This window comes from Python bivittatus, unplaced genomic scaffold (assembly GCF_059951505.1).
Source record: "Python bivittatus isolate LINGU-HERP-01145 unplaced genomic scaffold, Pbiv_v1 ctg000080_np1212, whole genome shotgun sequence".
NCBI lineage: Eukaryota > Metazoa > Chordata > Lepidosauria > Squamata > Pythonidae > Python > Python bivittatus.
This window is the reverse complement of record NW_028277035.1, coordinates 8,364,604-8,390,276: the sequence shown is the minus strand read 5'-3', so window position 1 is coordinate 8,390,276 and position 25,673 is coordinate 8,364,604. Positions and strand designations below refer to the sequence as shown.

Below are 25,673 nucleotides of genomic sequence, written 5' to 3'. Positions count from 1 at the left end.
CTAGATGGGCTTTGAGGTCCACAAGCAGGTAATGGAGAACTGCACATGCAAATTGCCTATCCCAGGTCTGTATGGAGGAGATGCTTCAGGCATCTGAGTGACCAAAAGTATTTCTGAAGCCTGGTTAAAACTGGTATCTAAGACTATAATCTTTCTGTCATTGCCAAGCACATGCCAATTTGGATTTCCCACAGTGAGGATCTTACTTCTTCTGGAGCAGAGGTTGGGAGCCGTGCTTTCCAGATCTTGGGGAACTGCGGTCTCCAGCATCCCTCATCATTGGTCAGACTTTCCTGGGAGCTCAATTCAGTAACAAATGGGAAGATGAAAGCTCCCCACCCAGACAATAAAAGATTGGAAACCAGAAGTGCCATTCCCCTTACTTGGTGTCCTTAGAAGGCAGAAGTCTCTCAACCTTAGCCAAGGCTTTTAAAAACTTTCTTCTGGTTTCTCAACCCATATCCTGTATCTTGCAAGGAAAGCTGATGCCCAGAACAATCCTGCTTGGCATGCAGAGCGGGGAGCCACGATGGACGAACCACTAACTTCCCAGACCTGCCCTGTTTACCCAGACAGGGCAGAAGATGGGGATAATAGCATTTGGGAGGGAGGTCCTTTTGCAACAATATATATGTGGTTTTGTTTTGGTTTTCTCTGTTTTTGTTTAACTGCCTTTCAATTCTTCCAATGGGTGGGAAGTAAATGATGCCATTACTAAAATACATAGAGTTTGTATTTTGTGTATGCATCCACATACACGCATGTGTGTACGTGTCAGTCAAACAGGATTTTGCTCTAAAATTTTCTTTGTTCTGCCCCCTTTTTTGTCCTCTTCACTGTAGCAACGGCAGGCCAATTCTGTTCTTCTGTAGAAGAACTGCAAAATCTTTGGGGCCCTGAGCTGCCCCGATCAAGGCCACGAAACGACACTTTTACAAAAGTAACATAAATGACGCCAGGCATACTCTGTCGCTCTCTCAGCAGTGCCCTTCCGTCACGAACAGATACTTTCCTCTGATATCCTGGGGCAGAATATTACCTACATTAGATATTTTTCCAAAGTTTTCCAGACAAAGATATATCCACCCTTGATTTGTCAATCAAGAAGAATGAGATAGTCTCCATGATTTGGTAAAATATATTTTATTTCTTCAAATAGTATGAATCAGAATTCCATCTTCCTAAAAACCTCTGTGTAAAATTAATTTGTGTTGTACATACCACAAAATATTCAATTTACAGTTTTTGCTTGTCATTTGTTTCCTTTTACAAGTGTACCATTCTAAGCCATAACTTGTTATAGCAAACTCAAAAATATTGCTAATATCAGGACATACTGCAGTGCTGAATGGAACTCAGCCATAAATTAATGTTATAGGGTGAAAAGACATCTAACCACACCTCCAGGTTTTGATGTATATGCTCTTGCGAATGGAACAAAAATTAGCAATATTTTATGAAGGCTATTATCTATGCAGTTCAAACATCATATCATACATGACCCTCATAGCCACTGTAATATTTAGGTAAGGCCTCTTCAGTTAATTGGTTTCAGAAGGTTTCCATTGAGTGGGCTGTTCATCCATGATTAGTAGTTCAACGTTTTAGCAGTGAATTGATGGCAATATCATCGCTCAAAAAACACACACACAGAAAACAAGGTATATGGATACCATACCTACTATGCTTTGTGCAGCTAGGGAAGTATCCTTAACCCATTCCAAGAAGAGATATGAAAGCCTGAGCATTTGCTCAGCAGTCCAATCCAAAAAAAGCAAAAGATTTTGAAATGGAAAACATAAGGCCCCTAGAAATTAAATATCACTCCAACGTTCCTGAACAAAGGATGTTGCTTGGATTGACTATATGAGAAAGCCATGTGGCTATTAAAGACATATCAGAGTTAAATGGAAGTGTATTTCGGTGGCCATATAGGCTGCATCTTCTAATGAGTCCCAATGAAGATGGGTCCAAATGTCTTCTTGCCTGTAGTGCAGTATTCCGTCAGATGATATAGTAAATTCCTCAAGATCAAGGATGCCCAATGTAAAGGATGAATATTTACAGAAAAATCTACACCCTTGGCCAGTGTGTATAGGTGTGTTTGCATATGTATTGGTGTGGGTATACATGCATACCTCTGAGGAATCCCCCAGATTAATTTTCTCGCTGAGTCACTCACTATATCCAATTATTTCTCAAGATAAGAATAAATCTGATAATCCCACCCAATCTAATCCATATTTGTCTTGGGGACTTTAAAAACTTATTTTGACTCTGTACAGTAATGCACCCAGTCACGCACATATAGAGAACAAAACTTTTGATGATGTAAGCAGTGTCAAATCCTCTCAATCTGCAATGGGCTTTGGCTCACAGAAGGGGCCACCCTGAAGAAACTCACTCTGACATTCATCGTAGGACAGCGCTGTTGGGTATATACACAAAAGATAGCTGAAGGGTTTGTGGAATTATTTGGTGAGGTTGGGATAAACTATACTTCCTGAATATCCATCCATCTCCAGTGCCTTTTTTGGCAAGTTTTGTAAAGTGTGCACTCATCTCTGATCTATACCATTTAGCAAGATGTATTAAATTGAATTAACTTCAAATAGTACTGTGTTTTTGTGCTTATATTTAAACCACTTTTGTGAGGGAAGGAAGCCCCATATGGGTTGAATGTGACAATGAGCTAAAGGCATTAACTTGTTTCATGGGATAGGACACCACTTGCAGAATGATCAGTCATTGTGAGAAATCTAACAATTAAAGTGGGATTCAGAGAACAAACTGAGGACTCACGTTCCTCTTCTGTAACAGCAGTTTGAAAACTAAGCTTTAAAAAAATTAAATACTGTATCGTTTGCACTGTATCTCCCAAGTAAGCACTTCACATTTCTTCAGCAGGAAGAAGTTAAAGCTGGACAAAATCTGCATCGTTCCCCATCCAAAAAGCGAGAGATCAGAGAAACTGTAGATATTCACATAGGAACTCTATGGTGTTGCAAAGTTTCTGTAGAGAGGGAGAATGAGAATATCTGATCAATGAAGATGGGGAACAGGAGGCAGCAACAGCTCCGTAGCTGGACAGTGTTTCCTTCTGTGCGTACGCCACTTCCAGCCATGAAGGCAACTGACTCAGGCTTCATTTTTTTTTTTTTTTTTTTTACTTCCAGGCTGTTTCCAAGTCAACAAAATACAAATGTCTGTGGATTGACCTAGGAAGGAAGAAAGCCCAGAGATGCAATATGAAGGGCCGTGTACAAAATTGTTTTGACATGCCTAGTACCCGTATCGGAAAAAAAAAAGAATAATAATTATAATTATAATAAAGATTGTGCTTTTCTCATTGTCTCTTAACCATCAGCTCCCCCTGCCCCCCTTTTTATTTTTAATATTAAAGTTCTCCTGGGAAAATACCTGGAAGCACTTTCCAGCACAAGCTGAACCCAGGCCACAAAGAGCCTGGCAGGACTCAGCATGGTGGAATGTTCAAAACAAACAAGAGCACAACTATGAGCTACAGTGGGGTTAGGCAGCTTAGTGAATTAATTGCTTAGGAATTAAAAAATAAATTATTATAAAATAGATTTCTGTACATTTTACATATAGACCTATCTACATATGTAGGGGGAAAGCAAGCTGAAAGACAGGATCGACTCTTGCAAGTGCCGTCAATCCCAGCCGAAGTCATGGCCAGTCATCTGGTAGAACTTCATGTTGAACGGCCGATAGAATTCTCGCAGCCTCCGCACTACTTTCTGGTCAATGTTGGGGTGGGTCCGTCCTTTCGTTTTGCCCAGGCAGTGGGGCTTGCTGCTGCCTTCGGCCTTTTTCAGGCATGGGAACCCCTTGGTTTTGTTGAAGTAGAAATGTTTGTCTGTGATGATCCTTTTGAGGCCCAGAAAGTCCTGGACCCGGCCCAACTCGCCTGCTGGATCACTGATCAGTCTCTCCCCACTGACAAAAAGGATTTGCCCAAGGGGGAAGTACAGGAGCCAATTTTCCAGGTGCTTGGCATAAATGCCAATCTGGATGGCACTCCAGGAGGTATCGATCAGGCCCGTAGTTCTGTTTTTGAAGGTCAGGCTCTCAAAGGTGGGGATGTCTGGCTTCTTGGAAAGGGTTTGTGTGTAGTCAGAAATGGCTCGGGTGACCGGGTCTCTCACCACCACGATGAGCTTGGTGTCCTTCGACATAGAGGAGATGCGAGCTGGTGCTTCCTTAGTGACAAAGTAGCTGGGAGTCTTCTCCATGGTGATCTGGCCATCAAGAGTTCTGGGCATCAAATCCCTGAAGAGAGAGAGAAAGGAATTAGCAGACTGATGAGAAAAATAAGAGGATTGGTTCAAAAGTTTGTTTGTTTTTTACTATTCCTACCACTGGCTGCTTAGCCAATTCCTGCTGCTGACCGTTTGGCAACAAAGCAAATTCACAGGGCCCCAAAGTCAAACGATATCCAAACGTATATGGTACAAAGTGAATTGGCTGGAATAACTGACAAGATTCAAACTGATGGATATCTGATTAATTTGAAATATACCACTAAGTTGGGAAGGGAAAAGTATGCAAGCCAAAAGTATGTTAAAAATGAAGCATTTAAGAATTACATCGACAAATGGGATATTAGATCTCACCGGGCCAATAAATGCAGCTTCTAATAGGAAAGTCCCATTTAGGGAAGGTGGGATATGGATGGGCCTCTCTCTTTCTGTCCTATTTCAGATCAGGACCACCATTCCTTTGGCCAGTCTGCTCTTGTTCTCTATATCAAGAAGCTACAAGCTATTAAAACTTTGTATGGATCAGAAATTGTTCACCAAAGAAATGCACACATGAATGCTCATACAAACTTATACTTCCCTATGCTATTTATTACTAATGGTTATCATTTTATTATTTTACTGATTTAATGTATAAAATTGTCTTGTATTCCACATAGAGAACTCAGACTCCTGAACAGGTTAGAAATACAATAAGTATTCAATGCTGTTGACAAGTAGAAAAATACCTTGCTCTCATCCAAGTAAAAAAGATTAAATGGGCCAACTAATCTGACCTAACCGTAGGATGAAATATCCCTGTGACATTCCAGATTTCCTACACAAAGGAAATAATAACAAAAAGTAACCAAACAGGTGACTTATCATCTGGAAATTTACAACCATTGCTATGGGTTCTGATCAATCTTTTCAGCCTGTGTTGCTGTCCAGAAGTCTAGGTTGCAACATTCAATAACCTGGAGGATACCAAGTTGAGGAAGCCTGAAATATGTCTTCATTCATTTTAAGAGGCCGATGTGTAGCAAATTTTTGGGTTGCTTTCTGTACTACTTTGTGTAATGCAAGAGGCTTCTATATATATTCTTAAATTTTGAAGATGTTAACTATATTTTTTTTAACCAAGCAATTGGTTAAAACATTAATTTTTAACCAAATAGTTACCTGTGAATTGAAAGAGGAGGCCTACATTTGCAGAGAAGCATAAATGATGCTGTTGAAAGCAAATGAAGAGCTGGAGATGCAAAGAACTGCAGACATCACCGCTGAGGAGTCTGGAGGCCTTTGGAGATTAGCTTTGGGAGGGGCTGCTTCCCTACTGAATTTTAATCCTTTTTGTGAGGACTAAACACATCTGGAAATTTACAACCATTGCTATGGGTTCTGATCAATCTTGTGCTCTCTCTCATTTTTGTTCCTGTTTCATTCCCTATTCTATGGCCTTTTCTTCTCTCTTCCTCTCCATCCAGTTTTGTTTCCTGCTTCTGCTCTCCCAGTGGCAATTATCCCATCTCCATTGTCCCTCCCTCCCTCCCTCCCTCCCTCCCTCCCTCCGTCCATCCGTCCATCCGTCCATCCATCCATCCACATGGCTGCCTATCTCACATTCATGACTCTGTGCAGCTAATAACAGTTAAAAACATCATAAAACTATAAAAACAACACAGGCATAATCAGCAGCTGAGCTACACAACAGAACCACCAACATTTCTGCCATTTGTGCTAGAAGGAAGGAAATACATGTGTGTGCATTTATGAGTCTCTCTCTGTATATGAGAGAATGGCTGGTATATGTTGTTTTTTTAAAATTTATTTATTTATTTATTTACTCACTCCCCTTGAGTCAGTTTTGACTCCTGGCAGTCTTTTTTTGGCAAGATTTCAGAAGTGGTTTGCTCTTGCCTACTTCCTAGGACTGAGAGAGAGTGACTAGCCAGCTTTCATGCCTCAGGTGGGACTAGAACTCACAGCCTCCTGGTTTCTAGCTTCATGTTTTAATATTATACTTTATTTTTACAGGAAATTTATCATAGTTAAAAATTCAGGTTTTGTTGTTGTTGTTGTTCTGATTCTACCCTTTTCTGAAATGTGGCTTCAGGGATGGATGGATAGATAGGCAGGCAAACACAGACATAGACACAAACATATATATGTGTGTATGTGTATGTGTATATGCTTGATTATATACATAGATGTGACGTACACTTTTATCAGGAAAGGAGAAATTTTCAGGATTAGTTTCAGCCAAGTTGCCATTCTTGGAGTGACGTAGTATAGAAGTAGGACATTGCACAAGTTTTTTTTTCCAGTATGTATGCATACATATATAGTACATACATACACATATGCCATTTACTCTTCCTTTGAGGAATTTTGATCAGCCTCTTCCCTAAACCAGGGCCTTCCAATTGTCAACAGCTGACATGCATCATGTTTTAGGTTCGAAGTAAGTAATCTGCAACCCTAGGCCCACAAGTGGTTCTCAGCCTCATTGTATGTACCTTCAGAATCCCAAACTCTGTGCCATTCAAAAATACTCTTGCAAAAGTGGTAGGGCCTTGCCAGGCCAGCTTGTGTGTGAGAAGGATGAGGGAGGGAGGGAGGGAGGGAGGAAGGGAGGAAGGAAGGAAGGGAGGAAGGAAGGAAGGAAGGACCAACATGAGTCAGAATGGTTAGCCTCACCCACCTTGCCTCCTGTTTCTGATACTTAATTCAGTTCTGCTTATATCACTGGCATACATCAATCCTCCAAAACATTGTCATCTCTGGTTTTGCTGGGTGATCAGCTGGACCAGACTCTCTTCAAATGGTTAAAATGGTATATGAGCGTGGCCATAGATAAAGAAGCACCAATGCTAACTGGGCAATGTTCTGGCAGGAGAAGCAGGACTATCCTACAGACCCAATGGAACCACCTCAGGCCAAGACAAGTAACAGGCCATGTGGTTTAAGGTTTCCTCCACAAGATGCTGGCATAAGTGCAGCAATGTACTTAGCCTGCCAATGGATTAGTCTGCTTTGCCCATTACCTACTTAGTCTTCATAACATTAGTATCCTGCTCAGACAGTTCTAATCCCCAAAGTTCTTTAGTCTAAACACACAGAAAACTTGAGTGCAGGAAGCAAGTTCCTCAAGAAAAATGCCACCTTGTTCTGATGTGAACAACAGTTCAGTGAGACAGATAAGGCACCAAGGCAGATGGCAGGTGGCCACGTGGTAATCCAATCACAGAAAGCCTAATGCCTTTTGTGACAGCTTTTTGTCTGCCCAGAGGGATTCTCCTCTAATCTGTTGACACTTCTCAATAAAGGAAATTGAGGGGGAAGGGCTTTGCTAAGGAAGAGGGCAGAGGATGAGGAGAAGTGCTCTGCATGCTGTGGCTACATCAGGCTTACAACAACAAGATGGCATATATTGACAGCCACACTCCTGAGCTTCTACTGTAGAGCCTAAAACTGTAGCAAGTGGGATGCAGGGATAATGATGGCCTTTCTTGCAGAAAATCCAGGGTGTACAGAAACACATTCAAGTCAACAGCAGATAAAGAACAGGATAGAAGGGAGGATCTGATATCTTCAAAAAATGCATGGGCCATTTTCTGTTTTCCATTTTTTTAAGGAAACTGCTGCCATAAGATGTGGCCACTTCTTTGTCTGAGAAACCCACCCATCCTATTTTGCTTTTGAGGTTTCTCAAATGTTAGTCAGCCATTGGCCAATCCCCTGCTGCCTTATTCAGTTTCACAGTGAAGAAAATGATAGGATCTTCTCCACCCAATGAATAAAATGAGGAATAAGATGTAGAACTTAACAGTTGTGAAAAGAAGGCCAAAAGTTCCATCATTGGCTCCGAGCTAGAAGAGTGCAAAAATATTTTGAAACTGAAATGTTCTAACCTCAGAAGAGGTTGTTCAACCTGTTCCAAGGTCAGACCATTTCCAGAATATTCAGAAAGACTTGTTCCTGTGTTCATCCTTGAAATGTCTTGCACATCTATTCCCAGCAGCTTTGAATTAAAGTGTCATTGGTTGCTTCTAAGATATAATGGAAAGTTTTCAGTTATTCCAAAAATGCAAGGAGTATATTGAAGTGGAGTCAGAAAACTGCCAAAAAATAATTTAAGAAGCAGTCTTGAAAATCAACTGGCACAGCAGTCATAAACTTGGAAGAAGGATGGCAGTCCATGTTGATGGAACCACATATTATAGAGGAAAGAGGGAATGGCCTTGAGGGACAGGAGGAAGAGCTCCTTTCAAGACAACAGTCATATAAAAGAGAACTGAGTCTGGGGCGAGAATGTGACTTGAGTAAACATCTCAGACAAGGCTCTCCCTTGTTCTCAGGAAAATAAAGGGAGGGAGGGGGAAGTGCATCCAGACTTGCAAGATTCTATTACTATACAATAGTAATATTGTACTATACTATACTATAGTACATTATTACTGTACAACGGTATATAATAAAAGTAGTCTTGACCTACATGACACTAGATTCCGAGTCTGACTACCTTGAAGGGCTGACACTATCCCTAGTCTTGCTGGTTTGCTGTATTCAGATATTTTTGTTTTGCCCTCCCATGGATCCAGGGGTAGGAAAATAGCTCTGCCAAAATCAGGACTGTCAGAGTTGAAGATATTTTCAAGGAATAAGGTGGCCTTAAAACCTGCAGAACAAGGCTATCCATGACAAACTCCTAAAGTACCCCATTTTGCCCAACTGGATGTCTACATTTGCTTAACTTCAGGCAGTTTTTGACCAGCTGTATAATCACAGCCTACATATTGCCTTTTACATAAGTGTATCAAGGATACATTGACATGAAGCAAATCCCACAATGACAGCAGCATTCAACATTCTTTCAGGCAGAGAATAATGGCTGCCAGGTACTAGCCAAAACCGCAGTGCAAACATCTCCAACATCATTATCATAATGCAGATAATAATCATTTACATGTAATACAGCTAAATGCTTTATTCACTTTCAAGTAATTCATTTTCATTTTATTCTTGGTTATGCGACAAGCAATTAAGACTGAAATTCTCTGTCCATTGGCTCCCATGATCAAGCTGGAACCATGGCTGAAGCTCCTCACCAATTAGACAGTACGCACTAGCAAAAACCTTTCTTAATATTTTCCAGACATTGTCCTTATGACAAATGGTAAAATACAGAACTACAGTTCTACCAGTCAATTTTACAAGTTGCCTCTATCCTTCAAAATTAAGATTTGGACATTCATTATTCACTGGCTAGTCAATATTCAAACCAAACTATTGAATGCACTAGGGCTGAATAGCTGAGTAAAAACAAATGGTAAAGTTATTACACAAGAATTGTCTTTTCAGACTCAAGCACAGAAAAACAAGGAAACAGCAGAAGCAGGTTTAGGTTTTCAAACAGAATAATTACCACCAGTATTATTGCAAGTACAACAAAAAATTAATATGCAAATCATTTTTCTTCCTGCCACTATGCAGGAAACAGATTCTAATTTTTATATCTATTGCACTTCATTGCATGATAAGGCAATAACACCCCCATGCTCATCCAAAAAACCCATAGGAGGCATACTATGTTGAAGAACTAAAAGTTTCAGCCAAAGTTTAGTGGAATAAAATTTAAATAAGTACTATACCACCAATGGTGCTATGGTTAATGTGTGTGCTTGCCAGATATTCACAGTACTGCAAGCTGCTGGCAAGACACATAGTACAAATATATGTATACTCCCACAAAGAAGAGATACTCTCTGTCACATACACAGAATCAGATACCTCTAGCTCCTTCCTCTGCTGGAGATAGAAAAATGAAGTTTGGCTGTTTTAAAACTAGGAGAGAACTCCAGTGAAAGTAGGGACAGAGGCTGGTTAAGGAATAGGCATTTCCATCTCCCTAACGACCTCTGAGGAAAGCTTGGAGCCCACAAGATGAAACAATCCAGGAACTTTGAAACAGAGGACATTTTGCTTTAGAAAGTCTTATATCTCTGTAGAAATAGCTAAAAATAGCCAGGAATATTAATTGTTTGATTTGTTGTTGTGTGTGGTGCTAATTTTCTATATATCTCTACATACGTTAGGGGATTGTTTTTATTCACACTTCAGACTGGGTTCTTTTCCTCTACAGGATCTTGTTGACATCATCAATATTAATTTGGAATTCTCTATCTCATCTCATTACAAAGTAGACCATCTTGTGGTCTGCCCAGAGCACTGAATTTTCTTTCAGATCTTCCTTCAGTGGCAGTGACATCCTAGTAATTTATCTATTTCAACATTGCATGTTTGCATTTTGAACATTTAAAGTTAAAAATTGAGGTTATGTTTAACTTTTTTAAAAAATAAAGTTTGATTATGTCTATCTCTGGTGAGATAGGTGTATCTCCCAAAGACCAAAAGAAGGTCTAAATAATGTAGTCAGAGACCTCTCTATTTCACAGCCAGGAGGTTGCACAATATAAATTATTTGGTGTTTTGCATTTTTAACTTTTAATCACCATAAAAGAAGCACAGATTGTGCATGCCCTGTCTCACACACACACTGGGGTTACACAGTGGATACCAGGTAAGGTGACCCCATGAATATAGGTGGTGGAACAGGAACTGCCAAAGCAGAAAGAGGGGCCAGGGATCCAGAGAGCTTCTGGGAAATATCCAGCTTTCCACCCTATGGGCTCAGCCCTCTGCCTCAAGGCCTTTCAAAAATATATATTTTTAAAAAAGAGAAGCAGAAGGAATCTCCAGAACTCTTAAAACATAATTTAATCTGTATGAGTTTTTAAATTTTTTTAACTTACTTACTTTGCACTTAAACATTGTAATGCATAAGCACTGAACAGATTCCCTTGCTCTAAGCTACTGCATCAGCTACCTCTATGCTAGGCTGTAAGTCCCAATGCCCATTCTGCTGCCTGAGGATCCTGGCGGTCTGTAATTATCACTCCTAATCTCCCATAGTTCAAAAACTTGGAGCTGGGTTGACTTGCTAATATTCTATGGCAATCCACAGCCTACTGAGCACTAGTACAAAAGTAATACTATCCTGGGTTCCTCCTGCCTGGGAGAAAAGGTGGGGGGGGGGGAAGAGAGAGAGAGAGAGAGAGAGAGAGAGAGAGAGAGAGAGATTGCCCACCTTTTCACTATATTTCTCAAGATTAATTATACAGTGCAATTTTCAAGCAGGCTACCAAAAATCCTGATTTGAGCAAACGCTTATTCCTTTGCACTCACCTGGCATCTTGCCAAGGCATCTTAGTAGATAAACCATCTCATGCATTGTGTGCCTTGAGGCAACCTGCTTCTAGAGATCCAATCCCTTCTATCAAGGATCAGAATGAGATATTTCCCATGGTCTTTTTACAGCATAGCTGAGAATAAACATTAAAATGTCTAGTCTCACTCCATTCAGTCAATACACATTGTGGCTTATGTCTTGTCTCAGAGACACCCATCCTTTCGCACAGATTGGAACTCGATTGCTAGATCGATTAACCTTTCGCTATACCCAAGAGTATTTGAGGCAAGCTTCGAGCACCTCTGGCCTTCTTTAAAAATATGTAGGAAATTATTCACTCAGCTGAATACTGCACTATGTAGAACTTCGCGTTCTGAACTAGCATCTTCCATCACTCCAGCACATCTCTTGTCACTGGTCTTCCATTGTCTCACCAGACTGTCATAAACCATGTATATCAACCCATCACAAGTACTCAATGATGCAAACAGAAAGCAAGCTGTTATTTGCAGGTAGCCTGCCCTTCTTTCGGGAGATTTGTACTGATGCAGAAAGCTTTCAGAAGGCGTAAGCATATCCAGAGAAGAGAGGCGGCCCTTTGAAAGAGAGACCCAGAATACAGCTCTTCAGACATTCCAAAATGCTTCTCTCTCTACTAGCAAAGTGTAAGTTGATAATTATAGTCTGCAACGTTCCTGGACGTAGTATGGACACATAGCATGTTAATCTCATTTTCCTTCTCAAAACTGAAATATTTGATATAGCACCAGGCCTCTGATTCATGCTGCTGAGACTGGATGAGTTATTTGATTTTAATTATTTTTATTTACTTGGCTGGGCTTTTATTGCTTTGGGCTATTGGTAAACCACCAAAAGTCATACTGGAATATGGTGGTATATAAACATCGTAAATAGATAAATAAGATAAATGGATTACCGTGTGTGTGTGTGTGTGTGTGTGTCCCCTACCCAACCCCTGAACAAACATGAAGCAATTTCATTTCCCAAAGTTTGCTACATCATCTACCTCAACCACCCAAGGCCTGGAGGAAGTTCGTAACTGGCAAGACACTGTTAGAGGACTTTAAACAGGTATCAGAAGCCTGGAGTTCATCTCCAAAGCTGCTCTGGATGTAGTCCTCCAATTCTAGCCTTTCATGAGACAGAAAGGAAAACAAAGCACATGCGAAGTAACCACCATTATCTTTTAATGAATTTCAATGAAATGTAAATTAACTACAGTATACCTTTTGTCCTAACTCTGCTTACTTTTTGCAACCCAAGGTACGCCCTCCAAACCTCAAGCATGAAAAAAGCCACTGAGCCTGCTCTGCAACGTGGCACTTTTTCCACTCTCAGGATAGGTTCTCACTTCCAAGTATATTCTTGAAGAAAAGGCTGGTCTATTCAGGCTGGTCATCTTGGTGACATTCCAAAGCAGGGTTTCTCAACCTTGGGAACTTTAAGATGTGTGGACTTCAACTCTCAGAATTCCCCAGCCAGTCCACACATCTTAAAGTTCCCAAGATTGAGAAACACTGTTCCAAAGTTAGGGTCCCTCCATTTGCATGGATAAAATGCTTGCAACAAGCAAAGCCAAGGGAACTTTCCCTTTGGGGATCTGTTCTTCTTGGTTTCCTGCAGGAATAAGGAAACAGGCCCAGCAGGCAGGATCCTATCTTCCCTGCTGCCTAGCGTTACAACATCACCCCTGTGTTCTTTCCCCAGAAGAGGGGGTGCACTGCAAGTCTTTGGCTACGTCACTTTCACACAGCTCCAGGTTGTTGGTCCAGAAAGGAGCTGGTGGGAATGGAAAATGAGCATGAGGCCTGGATAGCCGTTAGATTAAGAGGCCACCACTGTTTATGGAGCAGTTTCTTTAGACTCTTTCTCATCATTATCAGGGATTCATTAGCATGGCTTGCCCGGAGAGGGAGTCAAGTAATCTGCAGCCATTTCCTGCTTAGGATTTTATTGTTTTTGGTCATGTTAGGGAAACAAAAGGCAAGAAGATTTCTTGGAAATAAGGTGACTCAAAAGAGGCAAAGGAAGGGAGGAGGGGAGAGAGAGAAAATGGAACAAGAAAGTAGCTAAGGGCCTTCCCAACAAACGGACCTTCTTCAAAGTGCTGTTCTGCTATCCCTCTTTATTTTCTTAGTTCAATTACGTTGGCTTTTCTAGCATCTTTTGAGCAACATAACAAACTGTAGCATATTCTAGGATGAGCCACTGCTTAACCACCATTCCAAAGTCCCTCTGTTTTATTACAGGACAGGGTCTGATGGTTATGAGAGGTGGAGAGACCTGCTTAATGTTCTCTGCTGGCAAAGGCATTGTTGGATGACGCTCTGGCTTCACTAGACCAAAGGGTTTGTGCATTCATTAATACCACTGCTCCCTGAAGCTGCATTATTCATAAGTTTTCTTTAGTTCTGAGAGCAAAGGGGAGGGAGAAAAAAAACCTATTACCAGACATCAGCAACTTTTATGCTTTGCATCCAGCCAAGTAAGCAACCCACAGATTATTTTAACAATGAATCAAAAAGAAGGCACAACTGTTCCTAATTTGGTATTTAAAAGCGACAAGAACTGCAGTGCACACTTTGGTTGCAGCACTGCTATTTTGTATCTGCAGGACTCTACGGAATAAATTTGCTCAAGAACTTCCTACTGCAACACACTGTCCATCCCTGCTCAGGGTTCAGATGCTAATCCCTATGAGAGGAGAAAAGGGTAACGTTTCAATTCTCCCAGTTGGATGATCCAGATGAGATTGGAGTAGTGCACTAAAGCTAGAGGGTTGAAGAAGTTTAAACATTAGATCTCCCCCAACACACACACAAGTAGCAAGCACAGACAAGGGCTTTTTGGCAGCAATTACGGGTGAGTGAATACATTTAAATTCAATAGGGGCTGCTTCAAAGAAGTTAAGAGTAACACAGAAGCTTTTCAAGTGGCCAAGAAGGAATGTAAAAATTGAAGCCGCTCCAAAAGCAGGAGACATTTGGACATCATGATTAATTAGGTCTTGCTTCCATGTAACTAAATTGGTTAAACTGCATTTGTTTTGAACTTAACACTCATACAGCTCAACAAGAGCTGGCTTAACAAGCATTTGAGGAAGAACTGCAGAAAATTCAAAACTGCAAGAACACGGACCTCTCCTGGACAGAAGGAAGCAAATAGACATCAACTCCTATAAGATTTCATATGGCTAGTTAGTAGAAGAGTTTGCTAGAAGACGAGAAGAATGGTAGTCTTAAAATGTATAATGAAAATCATATATTATGAATTTGGGAACCAAGTCATCTGTATCATATGTATGTTTGTTTAAAATTTAAATAGGGAAATGCCAATGCATCATTATGTGATTTAGTTATTAAGGATTAAACCATTCTTGAAAAGGGCTAGAATATCTCAGCAGCATCTCAATCTTCTTCAAAGACTCTTCCTCACAGTCGCCTTAATGTGTTTCCATCCTGTCCTTGAGTTGAGAGGAAAGTACATGGACATAAATTGTGCTGCCTCCACAGCCTACCTTCATTGCTCCTGAGCAACAAGGGCACGCATTGGGCTCATCCTCACACCATTTAAGGTGGGGTAGTTTCAAGGCTGCAGTTGGGGTCCTTTCCTTTCCAACCCTCAGGGTCACCTATTCTCCTGAACATGTGGTAGGACAGAATTTGGGAGACTATGGGTGTCCCCTCAGAGTGGCCAGTTCTATCTGTTTTCTGTCATAGAATAAGTCCTATGGGGGGGAAAGGAAAGAAGAAAGAAAGAAAGAAAGAAAGAAAGAAAGAAAGAAAGAAAGAAAGAAAGAAAGAAAGAAAGAAAGAAAGAAAGAAAGAAAGAAAGAAAGAAAGAAAGAGAGGGAGAGAGGGAGGGAGGGAGAGAGAGAGAGAAAGAAAGAAACAAACAAACAAACAAACAAACACTGTGGATCAGTGTTTGAACTCAAGGCAGATTTAGGAAAGAACTGAGTTTCCCAGTCCTCCTGAGGGAAAAAGCTTTGTTGAGTTCAGGATTAACTCAGGCAATTCTCCCTGGCCACACAAGTTTAAAGTTAGGGTTAGGGGGTATAAGGGGATGAGAAGGGGGAAAGACTGGCTTGGAAAAGTCTGAGTGGAGGCCTGCCCCACTTCCCTTGTGAAGCCAAGTCAGTATTAACTGCAAAACATTCTAGAATCTCAACAGCCACAGAGATTACCAGCACGGATCTGCTTCCCCTTTCATATAGTAGTTTATTATTACACCACTGCCTTAAGAAAAAGTTTTACTTATATCAGCCTCCTGAAACACAAAGTACTTGGTGGATTTTTAAAATCTAAAATGCTGATTCTCAAAAGTAAAAGCAGTCATCTTCTGAAACAATACCCAAAGTCCAGTCTTTTCCAACCTGATGTTCCCCAGATGTGTTGGACTGGAACGCTATCATCATTGCCCACATTTTGAAACACCTCTAAGCAGGTGATGTTTGCTTTGTCTGCTTTCCAAATACTGACAAGACAAGTGATTTTTGTAAAAAAAAGTTACAGTACTGTATAGAATCATTTCAGTCTTCGGAATACTCAGAAACCAGATACCAAACCACCCAAAAAGTTATTTTCAGTCCATTCCAGTGAATGACTTGAAGACTGCCATCTCTCCAGAGACAACGTGGTTTCCATTTTTAGCCCCAAAACATGGACAGCATTTTCAATTTGATAACTTTGTCTGTAGCAGAGAGAGAACTCCCTGAGTTGACTTTAGGTGAAGCAAACTGGTCACAAAAAGGCAGGCAGATACATTTCCATGAGACACTAAAATGAAGACCTGATTTGGGTGATTTTGCGGGAAACATTTGCTTTTCTCTTACTGCAGCAGGAGATTCCTCTTCCCTAGAGCCATCTTGTTTCATCTATTCTGTGCTACATTCAAGCTGGGGCCTCTAAATACCAGCCCGCCTTATCACCCCATTCAGTCTGCTTCTGTCCTTCCTCAGTAAGAACCAATCCAAATTCAGTCTGGAGAGGGAGGGAACTTTGAAACTGCACAAAAGACGCGCAGTGCAGAGAGGCCAATGGACAATGTTCGAAGCCCTGAACGAGATCAGCTAAACAGCAGCAGTTTTACCATTTTTTACCCTTGGCCTATTTAGATGGCTCCAGGGACAGGGGCACACCAATACTATGCTGGTGAAAAGCACATAAAGGGGAAAGCAGCTTTCAATGGGGACAAAGTCATTTTATTTAGCCAACAAGCACTTTGGTTACTGAACCAAACATCTGCACACAACAACAGCTTAACATCTTTCCACTAATTCTCCCTACCTTGAGGACACCAAGGAAGGTCAAACAGGGCCACTTATGAAAAAAGGGTCTTCCTGGTAGAGTAGCTAGGCTTCTTTTCTTTTTCTACCAAATACAAAGCAAGACTTTCTTAAAAGCTATATCCAGACGATTTCAGGTATAGAACTGATATTCTTATTTCTCAGCTTGTGTGAACAAGTTCTCAATTCCCTAAATGATTTTTTAAACATTAAACCATCTGACCTGGTCTTCCCCTCTTAGCTGCGGTTATTCCGAATACACACTTTGTCCTATTCATCAACGACATAGAATCAATACTTCCTTCTTATCAGTGGTCTTTCTAAATGGCCAGATATGAAAAGATTTAGATAAGAGGTGCTTTTCAGCCAGCCTGGGAGCAAAAATGGTTCAGCTAAAAAGACAAGGAGGTTTAACACATAGGCAGTACTGAATATAGAGTACTCCTGCCATTGCTTATTTACAGAGAGGTCTGAAGAGAGACTTTTCACATATCTACAGTGTCCCACATCTCTTCTGTCATTGTGCAGACCAAATGTCCTGGACCAGCTTTGTCACTATAAATAATATTACATACAAGCAAGTGTGATGAAGCTGTTAAAAGGTTGAACTATTAATTGAAATTGAAAAAGCCATAGTTCAAATTTGACCTCTGCATTAACTCATTTGGTAGCCTTAAATAAATCATACCTTCTCAGCCTCAGTCCTTCTATTCATCATGCAGGGGTAATAATGCTTGACTTAACACCACCCTGTAAGGCAACCATTCCAGTGAGATCATTCATGCTAGCATACCGAATGTTCAAAAATGCTGAAGAAGCAAAGGGAAACTTCAGAAATCAGCAACAGTGGAGCTGAACTTGAAGTTGTGCATTCAGTGACTCACAAATGTGATAAAGAAAACAGCTATTGGATTTACATTCTTACAGGCCACTTCAACCAGAGTACAACTGGTCCTAGTAGCAATTATTATCTACTGATCATCAGAGTCAGTGACTGGATTTATACCTTCTGCTGATTCATAACATGATTTTGTACAGCTCTGACTTTGTATCTTGGATCAGTCCAATCACTGTCATCTGCAAACTACCATTCATGGTTTAGCATTATTCAACAAGTCATGGTTTAAACAACATTTTTAGGGACACCACTCACTACTCACCTGTAGAAGGTAAGATGAGATATAGAACAGTCACTGAAAAGATGACACCCCATTAAAACCAAGAAAGAATGTGCTGCTGCGGTGCTCAGAGAAGCAAGAATTGCCAAGTGAGAAGAGCAAAGTGAGTGGCAGCATTTCTCAGGAAAGGAATGATGGACTATGCAAATGCCTTACAGAAGCAAGCTGAGCTATAAACTCTGACACAACATCCTTGATTTGCTCCATCAGCTTTCTTTTCTGCCCCATCTTTAAACAAGATAACCAAGACAGCTTAAGCATGTGAGGTGCTTCTCCTTACTTTTCACTCATTCCCCCTTTTTTAGGTTGAAATTCCCATCTTCTTTTTTGTGTTTGACATGTCAAACCGTAAGTTCCTCAAGATTATAGCACCTGGAGTGCTAAGACCCTGGAGGGGAATGTTACAGAAATTAGGATTCTAACAGAATGCACTAGCTTTGAGATGTTTTCAGGACAATTCTGTGCATATTTTCTTGGAAGGTAGGTCCCACTACCTTCAATACATGTTACTCTTAAGTAAGTTTAGGGCTGCAGCCTAAATTATTATAGGTTTTTAAGACTTTCTAAGAAGAACTTATATTTACTATCCCACCAGACAGGTCAGAGTAAGGACAAGATGAGAGACAATTTTTTTTTAATCACATCCTGTTCCATAAGGGGGTAAAACAATATGTCAGAAGTTGAAAAGGTCACTCTTTAAAACTACTTTATAACCAGAAGGTGACCTCGACAATGCAAACTGCACAATAATTTGTCTCATGCTGGAATAAGAGGTCCAGCAAATTAATATACTGTTGATCTTCTCTGCACACTGAGCCTTAAATGCATTTTAATACAAATGGGATTGCCTTCTCCAATCTCCCATTATTGGATGGGCGATTAGTCATAGAGAAAGACAGACTCTGTATCTGAACGTGAATTAGCCTGGTCATGAACAGGGAACATCAGTTACAAGGCATGCTTAGAATGGGAACTCTAGACTTGGGAACATAGCTAATTTTCCCAGGAAGTACAGTCTCTATAGGTATAAGCACTGGCTTGAAGCTATAGTTTTCCCCCCTTTTAACATGATCACAGTGTTCAGCTGCCTCCATGTCTGAAGGTTAAGAAGCCTAATCATCAAGGTTACTCAGATTGAGGAAGTGGGGAACAGTTCAATTAGTGGAGGCAAGACACCAATTCATGGATAGGACCTCCTTGTTTCTTACAAGAATCCTGACTCACTAACTGAACTCAGTTAACATGCAGTCCAAGCCCAGAAATGGATTTTTGTTCCAAAACAAAAGGGCTCATGGTCCTTCCAAATTGAAATCCAGTCCTAGTCACCCCAACCCTACTTCTCTTCAGCAATGTAGTTGAAGGGAAGGGCAATCATTTCTCCCTTATTCAACAATTAGAAGTTAGAAATCTTTGTTGATCTACTGCAGTCCAGTCCACCCACAGATCAACCTTCAGCTCTTCATCTATGACACAGTGACCTGTGAATGGCCCCGAAATATAATCAAGGCAGCAATAATAGCGGTGTGATAGGTACAATGGTGCAATGGCTACCATCACTTCTGTGTCAACAGGTCGCCTGGAAAAACAACTCTCCAAGCATGGCAGGATTTTCAGTTGATAAAGCATTTCAGTTGCAAGAAGTAAACACTTAAGCTGACAGGTGAATACAACTTGCTATGCAAACTTTAAAATCAGAGACGGCTAAGTCCAGCAAACTTTCTCTTCTGATTTTCATGTTTTCCAAGCAAACAGCAAACACATTTAAAATTTGGAGGAGGGGAGAGAATTAGGCTTATCCTGTGTATTGAATGAGTATCACCAGTGTATCTGCCTGCTGGGCAAGAATCCTGGGTGGATATTTGGGGCAATAAAGTCCTGGCTATAAGCAACACTTTGTCTTCTTGAAGTCACGGAAGATGAGCTAGACATGCTGAGAGATGCAAAAAGATTTATGAACTACAGGCACAATAGTGGTGCTCAGTTCCCAGAGTGAGCATGCTCCCGTCATTGAGAAGGAAGATTTGAGGGAGGGAAGGTGCTACTCCACCCAAGGGGGACATGATCCCTTAAGAGAGTCCTGTTCTTTATGGGATAAACCGTGTCAATTTCATACATTAGTATAACACAGTTCATCCTGCTTGCACCACAGAGAAGTTTACAGAAATGCTCACACGTGTACAGTTTGCAGTCCTGGAAACTTATATATTTTTGTTTATGGAGCTTTTGCTGGAGTTGCCTATTTCAGACTAGCTAGATAGGCAAAGCTGAGGCCAAGTCTCAATGTATGGATGAGATAATGGTATAAGAGAAGAGGGATCTGAACTTGTTCAGCATGGAGAAGTGCTTGGAGACAAGCCAGGCTGTCACAAAAAAAATGCTTTCCAGTAGGAAGAAAATGAAAGCATTGGGTAGAATTTAACACCTGACAGGAGGTAGACTGATCCCAGGAGGAAGAGTTAACTGGAACTGGGGAGCATTAGATTCAAAACAGACTATCCCCAGACGAGAACTGTGAACAATTTTCATAATTCAAAGAAGGATGAGTTAGGGTGTGAGCTTAATTCTAAAACATGGGTACACAATAAGGCAGACTAGTTCAGGGTGCTTTGCAATAAAGTGGCATAATTCTGTTTATACCATTATGTGAAATGAAGCCAACCACCCTTGGAGAAAGGCATCGTGTATCCATGCGAATGCTGGAAGCTTCCAAAGCAAAAAAAGAATGCTTGGTTTCAGAAAAATATAGTTGACTTCATGAAAACATAGGGTAATGGTGAGAACCAGAAGAACTCCCTGGACCCAAACTCTTTAGGAAGAACAGGGAAGAATGTATTAGTGGAGTGCCAATACAGTAAAGAGGATGGAGTGAAACTGGTATCTCAAAACAAGTAAATTTCTTCACAGGACTGCTGTGGGTAGAAAAACAGTATCAAGACCATTTTTCTCTTAATACATGAACTCAGGATCATCAAGCAAAGCTGAATCATGGAAGTTTCAAGACAGGCCACAAAAGTAGATACTAGTCACCCGGTGTATAGTTAAACAGGAATTATTCAGATGACTATAAAAGGGGATTAGATCAATTCACAAAGAACATTAATCTTAATGGGGGGTGGGGAGAGAGAGAACATTAAAAGTCAGTAATCTAGTGAAGGCGAAACAGGATAGGCAACAAAAGCAATGTTTTCTGTTGGATAGACAGAAAGGTTCCAATATCTAAAACAGCTTTTTTGTGAACTGGTATCTTCCACATGTGGTAGACTTTAGTTCCCAGATTCCCAAGGCAGGTTGGGAATTGGAATCCAGCACATCTGGTAGGCACCAGGCTGGGGAAGGCTGTTGAAGAGAAATGGGATTCAGATACTTCTAGCTTAACTCTTCAGATAGTATCAAGGTGTCTTTGACAAAGAGAACGACTGAGGCATGAAGGTGCTCTCTGCTGTAGGTATATATAATTTCTAGTTACATAGATAAGTTTTAATGAAAGACTCTGCATTTCCAGCTCAGTAATTTGACAGGGACAGAACAAGGTTGTAATTAAGAGCAGCTCCCCTCTCTCCCCTGTTACTAAGAAAACTGGCTGTTCATCAGGGCACATTCATTCCTTCCTCCTGGCTTACCGGAAGCTGCCACTTAGAGGGTAGCAATTTCTCTCTGCAGTGATAGGAAGAGAATTTAAATCAAGTCAATGCCCCTGTAATCTTAATCATCCAAGTTCACAGGAACTCCTGCACAGCAACATGTTATTATAAGTAGCCTTTTGGAATGAGCGCTCTTCATTTATTCAGATGCTTTGGATGATCCCCAGGCCGGCCTGAGATTGCTGAACACCAATTCATATCCATTCCAAAAAAGCTAAAACATCTGCCACCAAGCAGGATCTTTAGATATGTCAGAGATGCACTCTAGGGTAGGAGCAGCCAATGTGATATTCTCCAGATGCTTTGGACTACCATCCTGCCAACTGCAGTCAGCATGGGAGATGTAGTCCAAATATCTGAAAGGCATCAGGCTGTTTATCCCTATTTTAGGGAATAAAAGTATCAATCTATAGCCTTTACTGATTTGTCCCTATAAGCATTAGACCCACATGGGACTTCACAAGACTGAGCTTCTGCAACTGATTACCTAGCTCTTCCAAGGAAACCAAAGTACCTCAGCTCCTGTATTAGGTAATTTCCATTAACTAAAGGTTTAATTGACAGCCCCCACTATTTACTAACCAAGGAAAGGCAGTCAGAGCAACTTCTTCTGTTACAGAGATATATGAACCTTCTCAAATCCTCTGAACAAGGAACCCACTCTTACTGAACTACAACTTCCACTCCCAGCCAGAATGGCTAATTGTCACAAAACCCTGAATTGAAGCTTCCCTGGTTGGTCCAAACTGGCCTCCTCCCAGGTCCGGTTGGAAGTTACTGCTGTCCATCGTAAACCATGGCAAAATGCAGCTTTGTATAGGTGAAACTGGGCATCCAGATATCCTCCTTATCCCAATAACACAATGTAGGAATAAGAAGGTATTCATAACCTGGCTTGTTTCACATGGCAAATGGACACAGTTTAATAGGTTTTTAAAATTGGTCCTACAAATGCCAATCCAGGTTCTCAGGCTCCATATTACAGGATTTAAATCTTCAGCCCAGTGCCCCATCTGCTTCCATTTCCCTACAGATTTCTTCACAGTCTAAACTTAGCACTCAAAGGCCTTGTCCTCTGTTGATTTGCATGCTGAAATACCACCCTTCTTAATGTTTAACACTTAAAGATCTATTTGGCCTCCACCCCAAATGCACCATTTTTATGGGATCTTCCTAGGAGAAAAATGGAAGTATGCTTGGAACCAGAAAATAGAAGTGAGCATAGCAGTAAATCTAACACTTATAGACTATAGTTTCAGTAGATAAACTAAACACTTCAGAGTTTAGCTGTGGAAAACCTGCTCGCCTAAACTTTACCCCCTGCCCCCAACCAAGAGCACTGCTATTGTTGCTTCTTTATGGAGGGAATAGTCAGTTTCATTGTCATGTTTGCAGTTAACCTCATATTTTATAAGTAACCAGATGCCTTCTGATGTTTGTACTACCAGCCCCCTAATATTCAGCCTCTGATTATGCTGGTTGAGATTTATAGGAACATAGTGAAAAACTATGTTCACCTCCACCACATCCTTATCAGAGTAATAGTTTGAAGGCATCAGAATGGAGGGTGGGAACACAGCACCAAGCATCTCAGAACCCAACCTTCTAGACCAGGTGAGGCAATAGAACTGGGGGGACATGGACTTTTAAAATCAGGTCTAACAACTTCCCATCCTCTTTAATCTTAGAATAATCTGAGAGACACTGAGGCAGGCACAGGCACAACTCAACTCTGACCCAAACCAATAAGCAGTTGCCCAAAGGGCCTTGCAAGGCAGTCATGCAAAGATGCATCTTTCCATGCAGAAAAAGAGATGAGGGTTCCTCCTCATCTACACACACACCCATCTTTATTTTCTTTTACTTTCTGCACATTTGCATTACTGGAAAGATACATGGAGTGAAGGAAAACAGATTTTTCAGAGATGATGTAGCACTGAGTAGATATTTACCATATCCCTAGCCTGTGATGGTCTTAACTGCTACAGAAGGAGGAGGACTCACTTTCAAAAGTGCATGCTGCTACAAGAACATTACTGGCAGAGGCCTCTATCTCATCAATCCTGTAAATTCAGACAACTCAGGTGGCCATTGTTATCAAAACTTTTGCAGAAAGGCAAGATATATTTCTATCAGTTAACAAGACCTGGAGTGAAATCCTAGCTTGCCATCTGGCATTAAGAAAACTAGTCCACACCCTTCCCCAGCTTGCTGCCCTTTAGATATACAGTGCTGTGATCACAACTCCCTGAATTCCCAACCTACAATCGGCAATGACTAGCTGGGAATTCTAGAAGCTGTAGCGCAAACACAGCTGGAGGCCACCAGGGCATAACAGCTGGCTTGATGAATAATATTTTGTCAGCATTGCAGTAAGAAATAATCATGCTTTGGCCTTTTGCAGTTACTCAGTACAACTGCTTATATATGTATTACTCAATACAACTGCTTATATATGTATATATTCAAATTATAGACATTACATTCCAACTAATCACAACTCTGTACATTGCTTTCCCTTCTATTGAAACTGGCTATATTCTTTTGCTGGATAATCTAAGAAATGTTCCTCTTTCCCAAGGAACAATTGGACCCTGCTTACTGGACCACACCAAGCAGAAGATTAACCTCTCCCAGAAAAAGTTGCTCAAGACATATTGAGGCCTAAGGCCAAACACTGAACTGCCATCTCCCATAATGACAGCAGCAGAATTATTTTAGTCCATCTTGATCCCTACAGTTTTCTTGGCAATGTTACAAAAATAGTCTACTGTACCATTGCCGCCTTCTTTTTCAACTCTCCAGTCTAGCCTACAGGCTTTGGAATAACTGTGGAATAAAGAGTTGGAATTAAAAGTTCCAGTGACTAGGGGTCTGAAAGAACATCAAGTATGTTTTTGTATGGTCTTGAGCTGAATTCATCACAAGACTTTTTTTTTCCTCATGTTTACTGCCTACCTCAGGGAAGAAAGGGCTGGTTGTCAACCTCATTATGTTGGAAGTATAAAATGAAGGAGGGGCTGAATGAGCAGAATGAGTTTTAAATGGAAGATCATACATTTTTATTAGCTCCCTTTTCCATCTTTCTACTTTTTTCTATAGTTTTTATTCTTTTCTTTTTTCTATCCTCTTGCCCCATCCTCACCCCAAAGGGAGGGTCCTTGAACTTTGGACAGTGAAGTACTCAGATAAATCTTGTTTTCAGTTAAGTCATGAAAGCTTAAAATAAATTAACAGCCTGGAGTGACCTTCCAGCAATTGGAATCAGCAGGGGTCAGATCTAAATGAATAAATGTGAGTGTGTGTAACCCTGTCCAAGTTCGTTATCTTCATTTATTTTTTTAAAGAATAAAAGGTGTAGCTAATTTATTTTGAGTCCGATTTGACTTCTGGTATCTTTATGGCTATATCCACATAGTCTTGGCAACAATAAAGGCACGGAGTCTCACTACCTTCTTCTGGATTGATTTTTCAATATCTCAATCTAGCCTATAGTCCTGGAATTTCCTGGTCATCTCTCATTCAAAAACTAACCAGCTCAGCCCTGCTTAGCTTCTGATATTAACCAGGGTCAGTCAGATACTGCTGCTATTACTCTCTGGCTATTGCTTGTAGGTGCCCTTTCTTTTGTATCCCAGGCACATACAACTTCTGTGCTGTTGCTACAACATTGGGATTTTTTTGATCCATTGTAATTGCTAATGGAGAGCCAGTTTGGTGTAGTGGTTAAGGCAGCAGGCTGGAAACCAGGAGACCATGAGTTCTAGTCCCATCTTAGGCACAAAGCCAGCTGGGGGGCCTTGGGCCAGCTCCTCTCTCTTAGCCCTGGGAAGAAGAAGGCAACAACACACTACTTCTGAAATCTTGCTAAGAAAACTGCAGGGACTTGTCCTGGCAGCAGCTAAGAGTCAACACTGAATTGAAGGCACCAAACAGATAAATAAAAATAGCTAATGCCCTGACCTAACAGTGCCAGTACAAAGGAAGTCAATTTGTACTGAGGGAAATCATCAGCTCATTCAAAAAATTAGT

The 25,673-nt window shown here is 40.8% G+C and overlaps 1 protein-coding gene across 1 annotated transcript in view; it reads right to left on the bottom strand.

The window, feature by feature from the left end:
* Positions 1–1,124: 1,124 nt before the first annotated feature.
* Positions 1,125–25,673, bottom strand: part of LOC103050654 (heparan sulfate glucosamine 3-O-sulfotransferase 3B1) — a 40,464-nt gene continuing 15,915 nt past the window's right edge. Inside the window, exon 2 of the mRNA XM_025170641.2 lies at positions 1,125–4,293. Within this exon, the coding sequence (XP_025026409.2) occupies positions 3,675–4,293 (619 nt within the window). The 3' untranslated portion in view covers positions 1,125–3,674. The remainder of the gene's footprint in view (positions 4,294–25,673) is intronic.